The following is an 18,242-nucleotide window of genomic DNA, read 5'->3' as shown; positions in this document are numbered from 1 at the left end:
CTTTGGAGGGGAATCAGAGACATGAGAAGGTTCCATGAAGTCGGCCATCTTTGGAGGGGAATCAGAGACATGAGAAGGTTCCATGAAGTCGGCCATCTTTGGAGGGGAATCAGAGACATGAGAGGGTTCCATGAAGTCGTCCATCTTTGGAGGGGAATTAGAGACATGACAAGGTTCCATGAAGTCGGCTGGGTCACTTTGCTCTTGTATAGTACACGCAACATTGCTGCATGGCGATTACACAGTCTCAAGTCTACCACCCCTCAAGTAATCTCAATTAACATTTGCTTCAGTTTTTGCCTGTGAACACATTTAAGTATCAAATTATATAAAACACAAATTTAGTTTATCATTTTTATTAAAATTGTGGCAAATGCATTGTTTTTCTTATCGACATACTAAGATTTTTCTGTATATATTTTGCTGTACTTTCAGAAATTAAAATTAAACAAAAATGTTTAATCGATTTGGACATTTAATACATTCAAAATCCCCAAATTCTCTTAATTCCTAGAAATTCTTTCATTTTGAAATCACTAACATATCCTGTATCATTTTTGGTGTTTTGCTTTGATTCCTGTATCAGGATGAAAATAAATCTAGTAACCCCAGTAGTGTTCTGTACACTTTCCTCAAACTTTATTGCCTCTGAAACACTTTTGCAACCAGAGCCGGTTGTGAACAGAAATGTACCATTGAACCAGCCTGGCTCACGACAGTTCATTGGGAGCTACAGCGGCCAAGCTACAAAAGAGTCAGCAAAACAGCTTTGGGGAGGAAAAAATATTTCAGAGTAAAAAGAAGACAACAAAAGAGGAAGGGGAAAAAAAAACAATTGAACTGCCAAACAGTCTTTATACAACCATATATATTACAGCTCAGAGTATTTACATAAATTCACAAGGCAAAAATGTTGAATTACAAAATAATTCCAAACATTTCCTCAGCAAATGGTTCTAATCCTTTAAGGATGTCATCAGGTATGTATGAACAAGGAATATATTTGACTTTGCACACACCTCTCAGCTGTCCCTCTGAAGCACAGGGAGTTCAGAGTTCAAATGAAAAAGCAACCAGCCTCTGGAACATTAAATGACATGTCGTGTGACTCAGAAATAAAAAGGAAGCATTCCTAGTCCCAACAAAGACTGAACGCCATCCAAAAAAAACAAGTCATATTTGAATGTGCAGATTCGACTGAGCAATTGAAATCAAGAATGCTTATGTACAGCAGCAGCCTTCTTTGGAGGAATCCATCATCAGCAAACTCTTGCCTGCTCCATTCCCCCATCACTCGAACACATGAAATAAATACATAAACCTTTCTCAGTCTCAACCTTCTAGTGACTATGTGCAGCCTTTCCATAGTACCCTTCTATTGAAATACCCTTGGAAACTGCCTCTCCAGTGAGTTCCCAATTCATATTTATCCAGTAAGGAGGCCCACAATTTAAAAAAGAAAAGAAGACATAAGACCTGTTGGCTCAGGTACGAGAGCAGTGGCCTAGAAAACTTGCGAGAGCCTCAGCCTCTAGTTGAGGTGCATATCATTCACCAATCCACAATTCATGATCCCACTGGAGCATCATTAAAACTGTGTGTTATTGCTGAACAGCCATGATACCCATTAGCCACCAGGCCACGCAGACAGCATCACAACAGCTCCAGCACTAGTTTATTCTTTGACTCAATCAATAAGGAAAACAAAAACATTGACACAACTACGAAATACTTTCAAATCAAAATCAAAAAGTGCAAAATGGAGGAAGTGTGTATGGGGGGGGGGGGGGGGCATTAATGTTGGCCAACTTAAAAGCTACAAAGAGCTCCAGTTCTCACCCGATGGTGTGGAAAGAATTTGGGGATGGCGCAGAAAAAAAAAAAAAGGGACTTAAGAATGTGTAGAAAGAAAATAAATAACGCACACATGTGCTTGGTCATGAAGACAAAAAAAAAAAAAAAACTATCAATAAATATCTGGCATAATAATTAATCTAAGCACATACCTTTCATACATCACAGTCCACCTAACCTCAAACCTCCTCACGTCCTCACAGGGCTGAGATGATCCAACATCTGAGGCAAACCAACCCTGACAACCCGACAGCCTTTAACATTTCTCCCATCCTAACCAGCATGGCCAAAGTCTGCCATTCACCCTGATAACTGACATGCTCCATGCTGTAAGATTTAAAAAAAAAAAAAACACTCACTCATATGGTTGAATTCCACTTTGTAAATGCAGGCGCATGAATCTAAGGTATAAAAGGTCACAGGTTTTAGACCAGCACTGACCTCTGGTAGTGATTTGAACTACAGAAAAAAATTGCAATAAGCAGCATATGTCTAGATATAAATATGTGATAAAAAATGTGACTTAGAAAAAAGGAGAGAAAAGAAAATTCTCAGCCACACAATCCAAACAGTCAAACGCCAACACGACACACCGCAGACTTCCACCAGACAAGGCGTGTGCTTGCAGACGGTGGGGGGGAGGGGGAGGCATTACAGAAGCACTGCTTCCCGTCAGGGCCTGCACACAGAGGTCCCACTTTGCCTTGCTGGTTAAGTCGTTATTTTGAGGAGAAATAGAAAAAGTGCATTTGTGAACAACCTCTCTGAACTCTGAATGCCAGAGCAAGTATCTGAGTCAGAGGGGGGAAAGCCTCACTTGCTTTTTTGGAGAAAAAAAGAAAAGCAAAAAAGAAAAAGAAAGGAAAAAACACACGCAACAAAACACTGAAGAGCATGAGCACCCAGCACCAGTTCAAAGGTTAAAATGGCCCACACCCACACCCACACACACACACACACACACACACACACACACACGATGTTCCCGTAAGCTCTAAGACTGCTACCAGATCAAAACTCACTTTGGCCATAAGGTAAGGAATTGTTGCACAGAATGGTTTAGGGGAAGGCTTTTCATACATTCAAACAAAAGCAAACGCTTGCTCTATTTAGGGGTGGAAATTAACTCTGTCACCAATTTTACATAAGGCACAGATTTCATAATGATGTCAACAAAAAGAAAAAGCTGTTCATACCACTTCTTAAGAAATGCACACAGGCAAACCCAATGATCCAAATTACATAACCAGCCTCCCTCACCAGCAGTCAGTGTGCCTTCAACACAGATGAGGTACACCGTACACCTCTTCTCCAGAGGCTGGTAACCCACGCTTGCAAGAACGTGCCATGCTAACAGCTAATGTGGGTTGCCACTGTTGATTTCTCGAACATTCCTGTACTCTGGCTTCGTATGAGGTTTGATCCCCGTGACTGCCTGATCACAAGATCCCGTCATGGATGATCACAGTTGCCTACACACTTCTGCAGAAACTTCAAAGACCACCCTCATCTGTGCAGCCATCTCTTGGCTGAGATAGACCAGCTAGCTAGAAAACCCATCCATCTCTACCCAAAGAGCTCCTGAATTTCAAGCCCACCATCACATAGTACCCAAATACTGGACAATCCTTTCCATAGGTCTCCGTTTGCCCCATCAGGCTTGGACACCTATCTTTGAAGAAGGAGGAGGGAGAATTAGGCTAGGAGGTCTTGTCAAGCTTCTGTGGTGTGTGAGCAGAGTGGAGATGCTCACAAGCCCTCTGATGGTTGCTTGATAATGCAACATAAATTCATTTCATGAGAAAATCATTCAAAACCAGAAACAAGTTACTAGCAATAATAATCATCCTTATAAAAATGTACGTTAGTTTGTTTTTCTTTGTGTCCATTCTGATGTCTTCCAATACTATGACAAGAGGTATTTTTCCCGTTTGGGGGGGGTCGTATCAAAATACCTGCTGCCTTCAGCTGAAAAAAGGGGGGCATTGTGTGTGTGTGTGTGTGTGTGTGTGTGTGTGTGTGTGTGTGTGTGTGTGTGTGTGTGTGTGTAGGAAGGGAGGCTGAAGCATAGCTGATATGCTGCTATGGGGGTTGAGGCCGTTGATTCCAGTCGTGGCCCGTTTTGGCCAGCAGCACCACTGCTTCAGAGGGACTGAGACGACGAGAGGGCCACCCCTCGTGGAGGGCTAAAACAAGAGCGATCGCTCCCCTGGGACTGAAATGAACTAAAAAAGTGCCAAAGTATCCAGTTTTGAGTTATTCCCCCAACTGGTGCCTTTCTGAAAATGCACTGGAGTTGCAGGGTATAGGGCAGAGGTGTGTGTGTGTGTGTGTGTGTGTGTGTGTGTGTGTGAGCGGCAGTGTGGCTGGTCAGCGTCTCAGTAGGGAGTCCTGTCTGAGCCAGTGGAGGCCCTGCCGTGTGTAGCACACCACTGAGCTCATGCTGGAGAGCAGCGTCAAAAGGCCAATGGCAGAGTCCAACTCCAACAGCACCCCTGCAAGGAGACAACACACTGTAAACACACACACACACAAGGAGGAGGAGGCTCCTAATCACACACACTGTAAACACACACACACACAAGGAGGAGGAGGCTCCTAATCACACACACTGTAAACACACACACAAGGAGGAGGAGGCTCCTAATCACACACACTGCAAACACACACACACACACAAGGAGGAGGAGGCTCCTAATCACACACACTGTAATCACACTAGGGGTGGGAATCTCTTGGCATCTCACGATTCGATTCGATTCCGATTCAGAGGTCAACGATTCGATTTTGTAATAAAAAAAAAACACATCCATTTTATGTTGAAACGATTCGATTCCGATTCAGAGGTTAACGATTCGATTTTGTAATAAAAAAAAAAAAAACACATCCATTTTATGTTGAAACGATTCGATTCCGATTCAGAGGTCAACGATTCGATTTTGTAATTAAAAAAAAAACACATCCATTTTATGTTGAAATGCAAGCTGCATCGATTATTGCATTTCTCATAGAAAGTCAAAATTGTGACAAAAAAAAGCTTTTTCTCTAATAAAGCAAATAGAGAAGGTAATTCATCTGTTGATTTTCTTTAATTATCAAACACAAAGTAGGAAGTGTTTTTAGACTCTGAGTTGCACACTCAAATGATTTAATAGTCGAAATGCATCGTTAATCGTTTTATCGTGTTTCGAATTGATAATAGATAATCAATCGATAATTGCATTTCAACATAAAATGGATGTGTAAAAAAAACGATTATCAATTCTAAACCGATAAAACGATTATTGTTGTGTTATCCAATAAAGAAACGGGTTATCATTAACTTCTTTTATTGTCAACTCTGTCATCTAACCTACACGTGATCTATCTCTATACTTTCGCGGTCTCCTCTCCAGGCCTCCGTAGTTCGCGTTTCCTTAACTTTACTACAATTATCAATCCATTTCGACTTTTAAATCATTCGAGTTTGCTACTCAGAGTCTTTGCTACACTTCCTACTTTGTGTTTGATAATTAAAGAAAATCAACAGATGAATTACCTTCTCTATTTTTATTAGAGAAAAAGCTTTTCCTTGTCACAATTTTGACCTTCTATGAACAATCCAATAATCGATGCAGATTGCATTTCAACATAAAATGGTGTAAAAATATATATATATATATATATATATATATATATATATATATATTTTTAATTACAAAATCGATTATGAACTTTTCTGAATCGAGAGAGAATCGTTTTAAAGAGAATCGAGAAAAATCGAATAATCAAATTTTTTCCCCCACCCCTAAATCACACACACTGTAAACACACACACACAAGGAGGAGGAGGAGGAGGAGGAGGAGGAGGAGGAGGAGGAGGAGGCTCCTAAACAGACACACTCCCTCCACAACTTTCCCAGGTTTTCAAAAACCCAATTTGCCATAATCTAATCTAGTTTAGAGGTTCTCAGACATGCTCATGCTCCTACTCCTCCAGCCCCACCTCCTCTTGCTATGGAAACACACCACACTAGCGTATAGCTTAGCTTAATCACCCTTCATAAGCTACATCAGGCCTGTTCAGCTAATCAAGGCCTCAAGAGATGACTTCAAAGACCAGCGCTCTGTTCCGTTTTCCCTACCTACCGTACCTACCATCCTTAGTGTGAGTATGTAGGGTGTTCCGTTTTCCGATTTCCCATTTCCGCGTCGAAAAGAAGTATACCCAAAGGACCCCATATCTGTACTCATAACGGTCAAAACGCTGAGTGTGGAAGCAGGGTACACTGTCCATTCTCAACGGCCGCCATCTTGTCAACGTAGCGGAAGAGGCGGACCCAGGCAGAGCCGCTCAGCTCGAAAAAGACGAACGCGGGGCTTGTCGCGATCGTAATTTCCGGTAAGTGCACCACGGAGTATTAGATTTGGAGCAGCACTCACCTGCTGAGAATCTGCGTACCTAGTGAGTGTGTACTGTGTACTGCGTATAAGTATAGGTACGGTAGGTACGGTAGGTAGGGAAAATGGAACATAGCGCAGGACTGAGAACCTCTCGTGTAGCCATTACACACGCACTTAATTTCCAAAGAGAAACAGCACACACACAGACCTCCAGCAGTAAGCCATGACTGTCACCACCTGAGGTGACCTATGACCTCGAACTCTGAGGCGCTGCTTGCTTGCTTTGCTTACCGCTGCCTTTCTGGCTCATCTCCTCGGCCTGCTCCCAGATGCTGTGCGCACTGAGGAAGAGGGCGGTGATGCTAACGTAGGTGGACGCCACCTGGTGGATGGTCTGGGGCAGTGCCACCGTGTTGGCGGGCGCCGTCCCCGAGCTCTGGCTGGAAGCAGGGCCTGAGCTGCTGGAGACGCTGGCCGGAGATGCCATGGGAGACATCTGGGAAGGAGTATTGGTACTCCTGAGAGAGAGAGAGAGAGGGAGAGAGAGAGAGAGAGAGACACACACAGACACAGACACAGAGACAGAGAGAGTGTCAGTGGCTGCTCCATTCATCTGCTTCCATCTTGTATTTGCCAAGGAAAGGTTTATTATTTAAGCACACTGGATGGCAGCACTAGCCGAATTGAACACTTGGTGAGGCTTAGCGTTGTGTTTGTGTCCCAGCACTCAGTAACACAGAGATAGATGGCACAGGTGCAGTGACTGTCTTAGCACTCAGTAACAGAGAGAGAGATGGCAGAGGGATGGCACAGGTGCAGTGGCTGTCTTAGCACTCAGTAACAGAGAGAGAGATGGCAGAGGGATGGCACAGGTGCAGTGACTGTCTTAGCACTCAGTAACAGAGAGAGAGATGGCAGAGGGATGGCACAGGTGCAGTGACTGTCTTAGCACTCAGTAACAGAGAGAGAGATGGCACAGGTGCAGTGACTGTCTTAGCACTCAGTAACAGAGAGAGAGATGGCAGAGGTGCAGTGACTGTCTTAGCACTCAGTAACACAGAGATAGATGGCACAGGTGCAGTGACTGTCTTAGCACTCAGTAACAGAGAGAGAGATGGCACAGGTGCAGTGGCTGTCTTAGCACTCAGTAACAGAGAGAGAGATGGCAGAGGTGCAGTGGCTGGCAGCAGGGCCCTGGCAGCAGGAAGAGGCTGCTGTGGCCAGGCAGACAGGAAGTAGAGTGCTTACTTTGAGAAGCGAGGGGAAGGAGACGTCTTGCAGCTCTGCAAACAGATGGGGGGAGGGGGGGGGGGGGAGACAAAAAAACAGCTTTTATTAATGAGGCTCCTGTCACTTTGTATTCCCTGCAGCATCAGACACTCACAGCCAATTACAGACGCCCGCGAGAGCTCCCCAGGAAAGGCACGCATCAGGGATTTATGCACAGATGTCAACAAAGAACAGTTTGTCTGTGTGTGTGTGTGTGTGTCTGTCTTCACCTGACATAAACACTCCAAATGACTAACGCACAGAGACACACACAGACAGTGGTAAACTCTTGCCTTGGGCCTCTGCTTAAATTGGCCATAACACGTCTGACAGAGAAGGGAGAAGGGAGAGTGGAGAGAGTGGCCTACCTTGAAATGGTCAGTGAGGGTTCTGGAGTACCTAAGTGCTGCTTCTCGTTTGTAGCGGAACATGGCCATCTGCAGGAGGGACTGGAACCTCATGCTAAACGTGACGCACACACAGCACAGCGGTTACAGGACAGTCAGGGGAGGCATAACATGCCACTAGCTGGAGCTCTGGCTGGCCTCGGCAAGGAGAGGACAGTGGCATCTCTCCCTGGTGGGCGGTTGGGCGTTTACGATAGGAACATAAAGTAACAGTTAAAGTGGTTCTTGTGCTCACCATAAAACAGCAAAGTCTTTCTCTGACGCAGGGCTTGCTGGGTCTGAGTAGCTCCTCAGTTTTAATATGAACCTGAAAGAGAGAAAGAGGAGGGGAGAAGAGGAGGTGAGTAGATGAGAGGGGAGGAGAGGAGAGGAAAGGAGGGGAGAATAGAGGGGAGCAGAGGAGAGGAGATGAGGTGAGTAGATGAGAGGGGAGGAGAGGAGGTGAGTAGATGAGAGGGGAGGTGATGTTAGGTGAGGACTGGAGAGCCATGGGGAAAGCAGGTGGGAAATCCCAGGGGCTCAGAAAGAGGCTGCTCTCTGCTTGACTCACCGGATCAGGTCCACCGTCTCGGAGAACATGGTGTATGCTGACTTTGGCGTCTGGGGATCCGTCTCCATGGCGATACCACTCTCCACAAATGACAGGGCAGCTTCCAGGTAGAAGAAGGACTTGCCCACCTTTTCAGACTACAGGATCAGTCAAGAGTGTGTGCATGCATGAGTGAGTGACAAGACACAAAAAAGCAAAATACCCTGGTAAGTTTCCATCCAGTAACAAGATAAAAACAACTGAATACAAGGCAAGAGCGATGAAGAGATCTGAGAGGATTATGGCGTTACCATGGCGTCAGCTTTGTGCTTCAGTTTTTTGGCTTCCTTCATGTGATGCTCCACAGAATACTGCCTGTGTGAGCAATACAAGACAAACGGCATGTTTTACACCCATGTCAACAATCTGGTAGAGAACGTGACGGTCAAATATGAATGGAGCTTATGATCTTATCACACTGGGATTTCATAACATATGTTGAACTCTGACACAGATTTAGCTATATGTAGTCACCTATATGACACTCGACATGACAATGCTATGGGTTAAATAAAATAACATTTCTTTTCCGCGTTCTCATTGTTCACAGAATTAACTAAATTACATGGCTATTTACATTTACGGTTAGATATCCCAGCTGTTCAAACCTTGCACACCGGTCCTACATCTAATGTTCCTACTATAGTGTGTGTGTGTGTGTGTGTGTGTGTGTGTGTAGTGCACCTCTAAAGCTCCTACTATAGAGAGAGAGTGTGTGTGTGTGTGTGTGTGTGTAGTGCACCTACTCCAGGGGCAGTGCCTCACCTGTCGTCCACCTTGAGCAGGACCCTGTGGGGGGCTGGAGTCCGTTTGGGCTGGGCAGGTTCTGCAAAGCTGCTCTTTGGTGACTTCTACCAATGGAGACAGAAGGGAAATAAAGAAAATGAAGTAAAAGTGATTTAGTTACGATGGCAGGAATACTACAACAATAGAAGCATCTGACCCTTGCACTTAATGTGTACCAATGTGAAAACTGAAAAAAACCTGTAATGGTTTTACCGACAATAAGAGAGCTTGGAAGTACGTGTGTGTGTGTGTGTGTGTGTGTGTGAGAATGAACACCTCCGTACCTTGCCAGTCTTGGTGTGCTCACTGTGTTTACTGGAACTCTTCTTGTGCTTGGCTGGGGCCCCGCTCGTCTGGCTGGATGCTTTGGCCTCCGGCGCGTCAGCCAGGGGCCGCTTGTGTCCGGCCCCCTTCATGGGCTCCTGTGCAGCGGGGGCTTGAGTGCTGCAGCTCGGGGGCTTCTTCTTCTTCTTGCGCTCCTTCTCCTTCTCCTCTGGCACGGTCTTGGGGCCTCTGGAGCAGGGCAGGCAGGCAGGTGAGAGGGAGAGAGAGGGAGAGAGCACGTGAGTGAAGAGGGTGGTGCTGGGCTATGCCAGGCCTGGATTTACAGGGACTTTCCATCTAATCAGCTCTTTCATCAATGACTACGCCCACAAACCCATTCTGGAGATTTTAGGGGAGCATCAAATGTCTAGTCTGGAATACGCAAGTGTGACTACTGAGTGTTGACTATAGTGTTTGTATCTTTAAGTGTGAATATGTAAGGGATAATGTATTGTCCGGAGGTCATTGACCGACGGACAATACATTATCCCGCTCATTATACGGTTACTTGCCAAAAACGATAGAAGAAATTCCTCCAACATACCTATTTTTCATGATTTAGTTGCCGTTTCATGAGTCCCGTTTAGAAATAAATAGTTCTTCAAGCAAATAGAACTTTGAAGTTTCAGGTGTTGCATAGCAACCCATTACTTGCTGACTTCAAATTATTGTCTACTGTTGCGTTAAAATGACTGGACTTCTGGCGGAATGATATGAAAGATGTGAATTAGAAGTACAAAACCCGTTGCCAATGACAGGGGTCATTATCTTTTCGCAGCGGTATGTTAGCAGGAATTAATGTTAGGTATGACGTAGGGATGGCCCATTCAAATCAACGGTACTTTTTGGAACATTCTGAAGAGCCGTATAATAAGGCATGTTGACGTTAGTGTTTGTATCTTTAAGTGTGAATACTGCGTGTTGACTATAGTGTTTGTATCTTTAAGTGTGAATACTGTGTGTTGACCATAGTGTGAATACTGTGTGTTGACTAAAGTGTTTGTATCTTCATTAACATGTTTTTTCCATAGCCATACTGACTTTCGGTCTCCTCTCAGTCTAACCCCAATAGATAAACATCAAGGTCACAACATACAGAACATACAGGGGTAGTTTGCTAAACATGACCAACTCAGGATGAAGAGAATCACTTGAACAGTTCCCGTCAGTCTCTTGATGTGCTTCAACTCACTCAGATTTGCCAGAGCCCGGGCAGGGAGGTGCTGAAGAGGAGGACGAGATGGGAGAGGAAGGCCTCTTGCTCTCTTTATCCAGTTTTAACTTCTTCCTGGGCTGAGATTTGTCCTCCTTCTCTGCCTGTAAGTCACACCACAGACCCTTCCATCAACACATTAGCTTTGCAGAGCCTCCCACCCCAGCCACCCTCCTGCCACTGTGTCTTTGTTGTGCCATTATGCATCATTCTCCTGCACATGCATCTCACAGTCCAAGTAACCCTCATCACTAGCTAAATCAACCGCAGGTCTCTGATGTGTTTTAAAAACAAACACATGGCTGCAAGCCACAAACTGGGGCAATTGCATGAATAATGTATGACCTCATTTTGATGAGAAAATGCAGTTTGTTAGTGTGTGCATGCGTGTGTGTGTGTGTGTGTGTGTGTGTGTGTGAATGATTCGGCACACATGGGCATCTCACTGAGAGAGAGGCAGATGGCGTTTAACGTGACGGCCGTGGCAGCAGAGGGAGGCTGAGCAGTGTGCTGAATCACAGGGCTCCCCAGCTCCAGGCCCAGCTCCAGCTCCAGCTCCAGCTCCGGCTCCAGGCCCAGGGCAGGGAGCTGCTCACCCCACAGCTGAGCCTCTGTGGCAGCTGCCTCTGTGACGTGTCCACGCCAGTGACTCACGCTCACTACTCTACCCCGCTGCAGCTCTCACTCTCCCAGACCAGGCTGTCAAGAACATGCTTGCTACTTCCAAATGTGGTTACGAGTGAGTAGGGGGGCGGGCGTGCACACAATCACACACACACAAACACACACACACACACACACACACACACACACACACACACACACACACACACACACACACACATCATACAGAATGTGCGTCATACACGCCTGCCTAAAGCCTGTCTGAAGGGACTATTGACTGATTACCTCTGCAGTTTTAAACCAACAGTACAGCAAGTCAACTGCAAAGTGCATGTTTCATTTAAAGTAGGAGAAACTGAACTGAAACCCACTGATCTCTTTTTGCTGGCTTTGGCTGGAGCAGCCTCCTCCCTCTCGGCCTTCTTCTCTACAGGCTTGGCGGAGCCCCCTGCAGTGACCCGGGCAGCCTTGGGCACGGAGGGCAGCGTGGGCACGGTGGAGAGCAGGCTGAGATGGATCTTCACCAGAAGGGTGCGAGGGGCCTCCTGAGTGGCTTTGGCAGGGGCACTCCGCTTATTCCCCTGCGCTGGCGAGTGCTCTCGCGTCGTCTTCTTCTTCTTCTTCTTCTTCTTTGACTTTGGCAGGCCGTCGCCTAGGTTACTGCCCCTGCTCTTGACTGACGGAGTGGGCTGGGGGGGCGGGAGCGCTTGGGGCAGAGTGTCCTGATCTACCTCCTTGGGCAGGGAAAGCTTTACAGTGACCTTGGGGGCGACCTCTTTTGCCTTCTTCTTGTCGGACAAGGTGTGCTTGGCGGCCTGCTTGGCGGCCTGCCTGGCGGCCTTCTTGTCGGCTTTCGAGCTGACTTTGGTCTGGCCCTTGGCTGGGTCTGTTTTCGTCTTCACTTTAGGCCGGTCGGTGAGGGAGGGATCTTTTTGATGGGGGGCCAACTCCTTGCTGTCCACATGACGCAAGTCGTCTTCTTGCCGTTGGGCTTTTCTGCTCGAACTCGGCTTCTTGTTACCCACCATCTTCCTGGGCCCATTGTCAACATCAATGGATGGGGAAGGAGACTGGGACCTGATATGCCGATTGGGACCAGATGGCTTTGACTCAGAGTCTTTGACCTCTGGCTGTGCAGGGGAAGTATGAGAACTGTAGTTGTAATGAGCTGGTGTTGTAGTCTCTGACCGCACAGGTGAACTGTGGGAATTGTAGTTGTAGTGGGGTGGTGTGCTAGGCTCAGTCCGCACAGGTGAACTATGGGAATCGTAGTTAAAGTGTGTTGGTGTTGTGGTCTCTGGCTGTATGGGTGGGCTCTGAGAGCGGTAGCTGTACTGTGCTGGGCTGGCAGACTCAGGCTGTGCAGGTGAACTATGGGAGTTGTAGTGCTGGGGCGTGTTGGTCTCCTCCTGCAGTTTGGGGCTGGAGGCAGGACTGGAAGGGGAGCTGTGCAAAGCATCCCCCTGGGTCTCCACACTCAGGCTGGGCTGTGGTTCCTTCAGTTCCAGCCAGCGACCCAGCTGCCACTCATTCACTGCAGGGCCGTCAGCCTGCATGCCACACACACACATGCACACACACACACACACACACACACACGCACAGTAACACACATACAAAAAAAAAACACATACAAAGAGACATACATAAAAACACAAACAATGACAAGATACTCCACCAATACTCAATCTCCAACATCAACATGTTCATTGTCTAACTGTTCTCAGACCTTTCTTCTATGTAAACACACTTGAAACAGCTGAATAGAACTTTTCATATGCAGGGATAGTGGACTATTTGAGGTAAAAACCTGAAGGTAAGAGAAACAAATTATTGGCTCCTGAAAAAGCAGTGGGTGATTGTTGGCAACCAGGGCCAATGCTTACTCAACACACCAGCCAAGCAAAAGTAGGTGTGTGAGTGTGAGTGTGAGTGTGTGTGAGAAGGAGAGAGAAAGTGTGAGTGTGTGTTCAGCATATTGTTTTTATATATATATTTGAACGGTAGAGCGTGGGTGGTAATCGTTGTGGGGGAGTGTGTGTGTGTGTGTGTGTGTGTACACATTTATGTACCTTGGCTGGGGGAGGGGGGCTGGTTATATGAGGGGGTGGGGCTTCCTCCAACTCCTCCCCTCCACTCTCGCTGCTCTCACTGTCAGACTCTGAACCAGAGCTGCTCTCTGATTCGCTGGAGCTGGCCGTCTCCCCCCCGCTGCAGCGCGCCTGCACCACTCTGACAGAAACACACACACACACACACAGCATTTTAGCACACACACACACACACACACACACAGCGTTTTAGCACACACACACACACACACAGCATTTTAGCACACACCCACACACACACACAGCGTTTTAGCACACACCCACACACACACACACACACACACAGCGTATTAGCACACACACACACAGCGTATTAGCACACACACACACACACACAGCGTTTTAGCACACACACACACACACACACACACACACACACACAGTGTAATAGCACACATAGCGTATTAGCAGACACACACACACACACAGCATAATAGCACACACAGCGTATTAGCGCACACACACACACACACAGCGTATTAGCACACACACACACACACACACACACACCGTATTAGCGCGCGCGCACACACACACACACAGTGTATTAGCGCGCGCGCACACACACACACACACACACACACACACACACACACAGCGTATTAGCACACATTAATACCGAACACTCATCATTGCTAATCATGCAAATACAAACACGCATCACATGCAGATTATTTACCAATGCGTGTGTGAGAAGGCGCAATAACAACACCCTGCGTTCCACACAATGCCACACATTTTAATACAAGCACACCCCTCACTCAACAGAATTACTACTCAACTACCACACACACACACACACACACACACACACATCCATCCATCAGCATTAGTACAGAGTATATTACATCAAATAGACAAGGGGGTTGGGAAGAAGCTGGATTTCCCCATGAACCATTAAAAGTGGGCCCTGTCACTGTGGCCAGCCCTCTAATACACAATTGCTCACAGTCAGTCATGAACACCTCGCAATATTCTGGCCAGCATGGAAAGAACAGACAAGAAGGGATAACTAGCGGGTGAAAAGAGAGCAGGATAGGTGGCTTGATGGTGTGTGTGTGTGTGTGTGTGTGTGTGTGGTGAGGGGATCGAGAGATGGCTGAGGCTGTCAAAGAAGCCTATCAATCCCCAGCTGACTCAAATGTGTAAGGTGGCAGGAGTTTGCAAACACTGAGGGTGGGAGATAAACAGTGGGCCGGCCAGAGTGGGGCTGCTCACACGTGACTCTGCCTCTCCTGGCTGGGAGCTCTGGAGCCTTCTGAAGTCACTGACGGCAGAGCCCTGACCACATGACCACATCCCAAACCATAGGGGACATGACACTGTGGATCCTTTCCATACTGGGGAAAGCTCGGGCAGATCATAGGTACGTTCAACAGGAGAAGGGTCTCTGTCCTGGTCAACAGAGAGACACCACATCCCATTTAAGCAGAACAAACCAATCAAAACCCACTAACCAATTTTCTTACGAAAACTATTAAACTGCAATGTGGCAGAAAAGGGTTTGCACATGCAGTGAAATACGTTACTGTGTCTTTAAAAACAGTCCGCTGGAAATGGGGCCTGCAGCCGCAAAGACAAAGAGGCCAAAAAAAAAATGCAATGCATTCTGGGAGTGGGCTCGTCAGCACCCAGGCAAGAGGAAGCCCTCTGGACCCTGAGAGCTGAGGGGTGGGGACACAGCTCATCTGAATGGAACTCTAGTGTGTGTGTGTGTGTGTGTATGTGTGTGTGTGTGTGTGCGTATGCTTGAAACAAATAGAGCTGTTGTGTGGGTGAGTGCGTTAACATACTTAAAGGCATGACCAGTTTGTGTGTGTGTGACAGTTCAGCTATTGTCTAAAGTGTTTTGTGTGTATGTGTGTGTGTGAACGTGTGTAAGATTGGATGTAAAAAATATGAGGTTGCAGTGCAGTGTGTGTGTGTGTGTGTGTGTGTGTGTGTTTGAAACAAATAAAGATGTTGCATGGGGGAGTGCTTTGACATACTTAAAGGCATGACCAGTGTGTGTGTGTGTGTGTGTGTGTGTGTGTGTTAGACAGCACAGCTATTGTCTTTAGGCTTCTGTGTGTACGTGTGTGTGAACGTGTGTAAGATTGCATAATATAAGGTTGCAGTTTGTGAGTGTGAGTGTGAGTGTGAGTGTGAGTGTGAGTGTGAGTGTGAGTGTGAGTGTGAGTGTGAGTGTGAGTGTGAGTGTGAGTGTGAGTGTGAGTGTGAGTGTGAGTGTATGCTAAAGCTGTCCTGGTCACAGTGGAGCTTACACCTGTTGGCCTCACCTGTGCTCATCATCTATTAATACCCCAGGCTTTGGCCTCACCTCTCCCCTGAGTCCATCTAAACTGCATCCCCCAGAAGCCCTCTGGCACAGCTCCCACAATGCACCACGCCTCATCTTAACCCGAGACCCAAGCAGCCCTCTGACACAGCTCCCACAATGCACCACGCCTCATCTTAACCCAAGACCCAAGCAGCCCTCTGACACGGTTCCCACAACGAGCCACGCCTTAGCTTAACCGGAGCCAGATACTCCAAAGATTTGAAGCATACTCTTAGTCCTCCCCCAGCAGCCGACTAATACAGTTCCCAGAATGCACCTTGGCCCAGTTGCACTTCCCAAAGATTTAAGGCCTTATCTTACCTGACGATCTGTAACTACAGGAAGGCACACATAAAAGCAGCTGAAAGTGTAGTTCTCTTTCAGAGTTGGAGCTCCAGTCAAACCCATCTTTTACTGAGAACCCAAAGAGGCAGTGGGGAGCCGTCTCTCAGGCAAGGTCAGAAGTGTGCACATTGATTACAAGCTGATTTCTGCTTTCCTTTTTTTAGAGCATAGCTTGGTGGACAGCACACAAAGGCCAGCTCTGTTCACAGGCTTGCTCAGGGAGTCGACTGCCTTTAACATGACTCACGTGTGCTGTGTGTGTGCGTGCGTGTGTGTGTGTGTGTGTGTCGGGGTTCCATACCCATTAAGTGGACAGGACATCCCAGTCAAGTGACAACATGCAGCACACGAGGAGCAGGGCAGAGGTCAGCGGTGTGGGCCCTTCACGTTTACCACCCATTTCCACCCACAACACTGCAAGACTATTCATTAACATTTCCATGACCTCACACAACCTACAGGTACACAACGTCACATAGTTTACTCCACAGGTTGGCCCCAATTATTGAATCTGTGCAAACAAACAACCTTTTCCATTCTAGCCAACAGGCTAGTTAGGCACTGTCAATTCAAGTGGAAAGTATCACACTCAACACATCAGCACAATAAAACTTTCTCCATGAGAAGTCTGCAACAAATGACAAAAATCAAATCTAGTCCAGGCAGTTAGCAATAATTAGTTCTACATGGACTCCTACCCTGAATCCTGAAGCAAACATGGCCAAAGGTTGGTTTGAGATATCCCATCGAGTGATGTACAGATCAGATGTCTGGCAGAAAAGCATAACTGTTTTAAATGAACTTCTAATGGACTAAACATGAATCAGTGGGAATGCGGGGGTGGGGGGGGGGGAAGACACAGGAACAGGTATCTTGTGACACCACAGACAGGGACCATGGGAAGACATCCACCCTGCAGCCCAGGGCAACACATCAGTGCGCATGCGTGTGTATGTGTGTATCGGTGTATATGAGACCAAGCCACAACACACTCCAACCCCCACTCTTTACCCCCTACACACGCACCACACACACACACACACACACACACACACACGCACCACACACACACACACACGACTGGTGTCTTGGCTATTTCTACAGCATTCTGCTCAAACAGTCACGCCACACAGCCCAGAGCTGCTGTCTTGGGCAGGCTCAGCTATGGCAACCTGACTGTGACCTGGCCGTGAGCGAGAAGCGAGGAGGGCCAGGAGGAGGACGAGACTCACGGGGGCTCCTGCTGACAGGACAGCACAGGTGGCGGAGGAGAGGAACCACGCCAGGCTTCATGCTCTGTGCAGAGAGAGAGAGAGAGAGAGAGAGAGAGAGAGACATAAACATCTTTGCCAACAGTTCTGTGCAGTCTGTCTATATGCTGATCCTGTTCCTGTTCTTGTTCTTGTTGTGAAGTATAAGTGTATTTATGAGTAGTGTGGGTTTTAGTGTGTGTGTGTGTGTGTTTTAGTGTGTGTGTACTCCAACACAGCTTGGCCAGCTGCACAAGAGGAACTGTCAGCTCTGACCATGTGAGTTCTCTTTGATGGTTTAACATCCACTGGAGGATTTTAAAAGCACATTTACCAGTGACCATGATACAAAGTGACAGCAGCACACTGTGTGCTCTGTGTGTGTGTGTGTGTGTGTGTGTGTGAGCGTGCGTGTGTGTTTGTGTGTCACTGTGGTCTTTTGTTTGTGCACATATGTGAGCAAGCCAGTGTGCTCAGTGGTAGATGTTTAGAATGAGTGAACTCACAGCTGTCTTTTACACTAAACCACAGAAAAACACTCCTCCGACTCATTTTCTCTCTCTCTCTCTCTCTCTCTCTCTCTCAACGTTCATATACACACAAAGAAAACTTTCCACAGAAGAATTTGGCTAATCAGGCATGCCTTTGGAGAGTAAGTTCACATAGCTTATAGTTGTAGCCTTTTCCCATCCTTAAACTCACAGCATAAGTTACAGATTCCAGTTCTTGAGTTTACTTACTTTGGACCAAGAATCCAGAGTGACCAT

General features: G+C 46.9%; 1 protein-coding gene across 1 annotated transcript in view; it reads right to left on the bottom strand.

Annotated features, from left to right (window-relative positions):
• Positions 1-279: 279 nt before the first annotated feature.
• Positions 280-18,242, bottom strand: part of aff1 (AF4/FMR2 family, member 1) — a 39,499-nt gene continuing 21,536 nt past the window's right edge. Inside the window, exons 6-19 of the mRNA XM_080847643.1 lie at positions 18,216-18,242; positions 17,458-17,521; positions 13,522-13,681; positions 11,821-12,999; positions 10,805-10,929; positions 9,573-9,801; positions 9,268-9,353; positions 8,754-8,817; positions 8,464-8,600; positions 8,149-8,220; positions 7,875-7,968; positions 7,486-7,520; positions 6,529-6,755; positions 280-4,349 (exon numbers count right to left, since the gene is read on the bottom strand). The exon at positions 18,216-18,242 is cut by the window's right edge and continues 10 nt beyond it. Of these exons, the coding sequence (XP_080703769.1) occupies positions 4,225-4,349; positions 6,529-6,755; positions 7,486-7,520; positions 7,875-7,968; positions 8,149-8,220; positions 8,464-8,600; positions 8,754-8,817; positions 9,268-9,353; positions 9,573-9,801; positions 10,805-10,929; positions 11,821-12,999; positions 13,522-13,681; positions 17,458-17,521; positions 18,216-18,242 (2,624 nt within the window). The 3' untranslated portion in view covers positions 280-4,224. The remainder of the gene's footprint in view (positions 4,350-6,528; positions 6,756-7,485; positions 7,521-7,874; positions 7,969-8,148; positions 8,221-8,463; positions 8,601-8,753; positions 8,818-9,267; positions 9,354-9,572; positions 9,802-10,804; positions 10,930-11,820; positions 13,000-13,521; positions 13,682-17,457; positions 17,522-18,215) is intronic.

This window comes from Sprattus sprattus (assembly GCF_963457725.1).
Source record: "Sprattus sprattus genome assembly, chromosome: 11".
Taxonomy (NCBI): Eukaryota; Metazoa; Chordata; class Actinopteri; order Clupeiformes; family Clupeidae; genus Sprattus; species Sprattus sprattus.
Note: the sequence above shows the minus strand (reverse complement) of the source record. Positions and strands in the feature narration are given on the sequence as shown.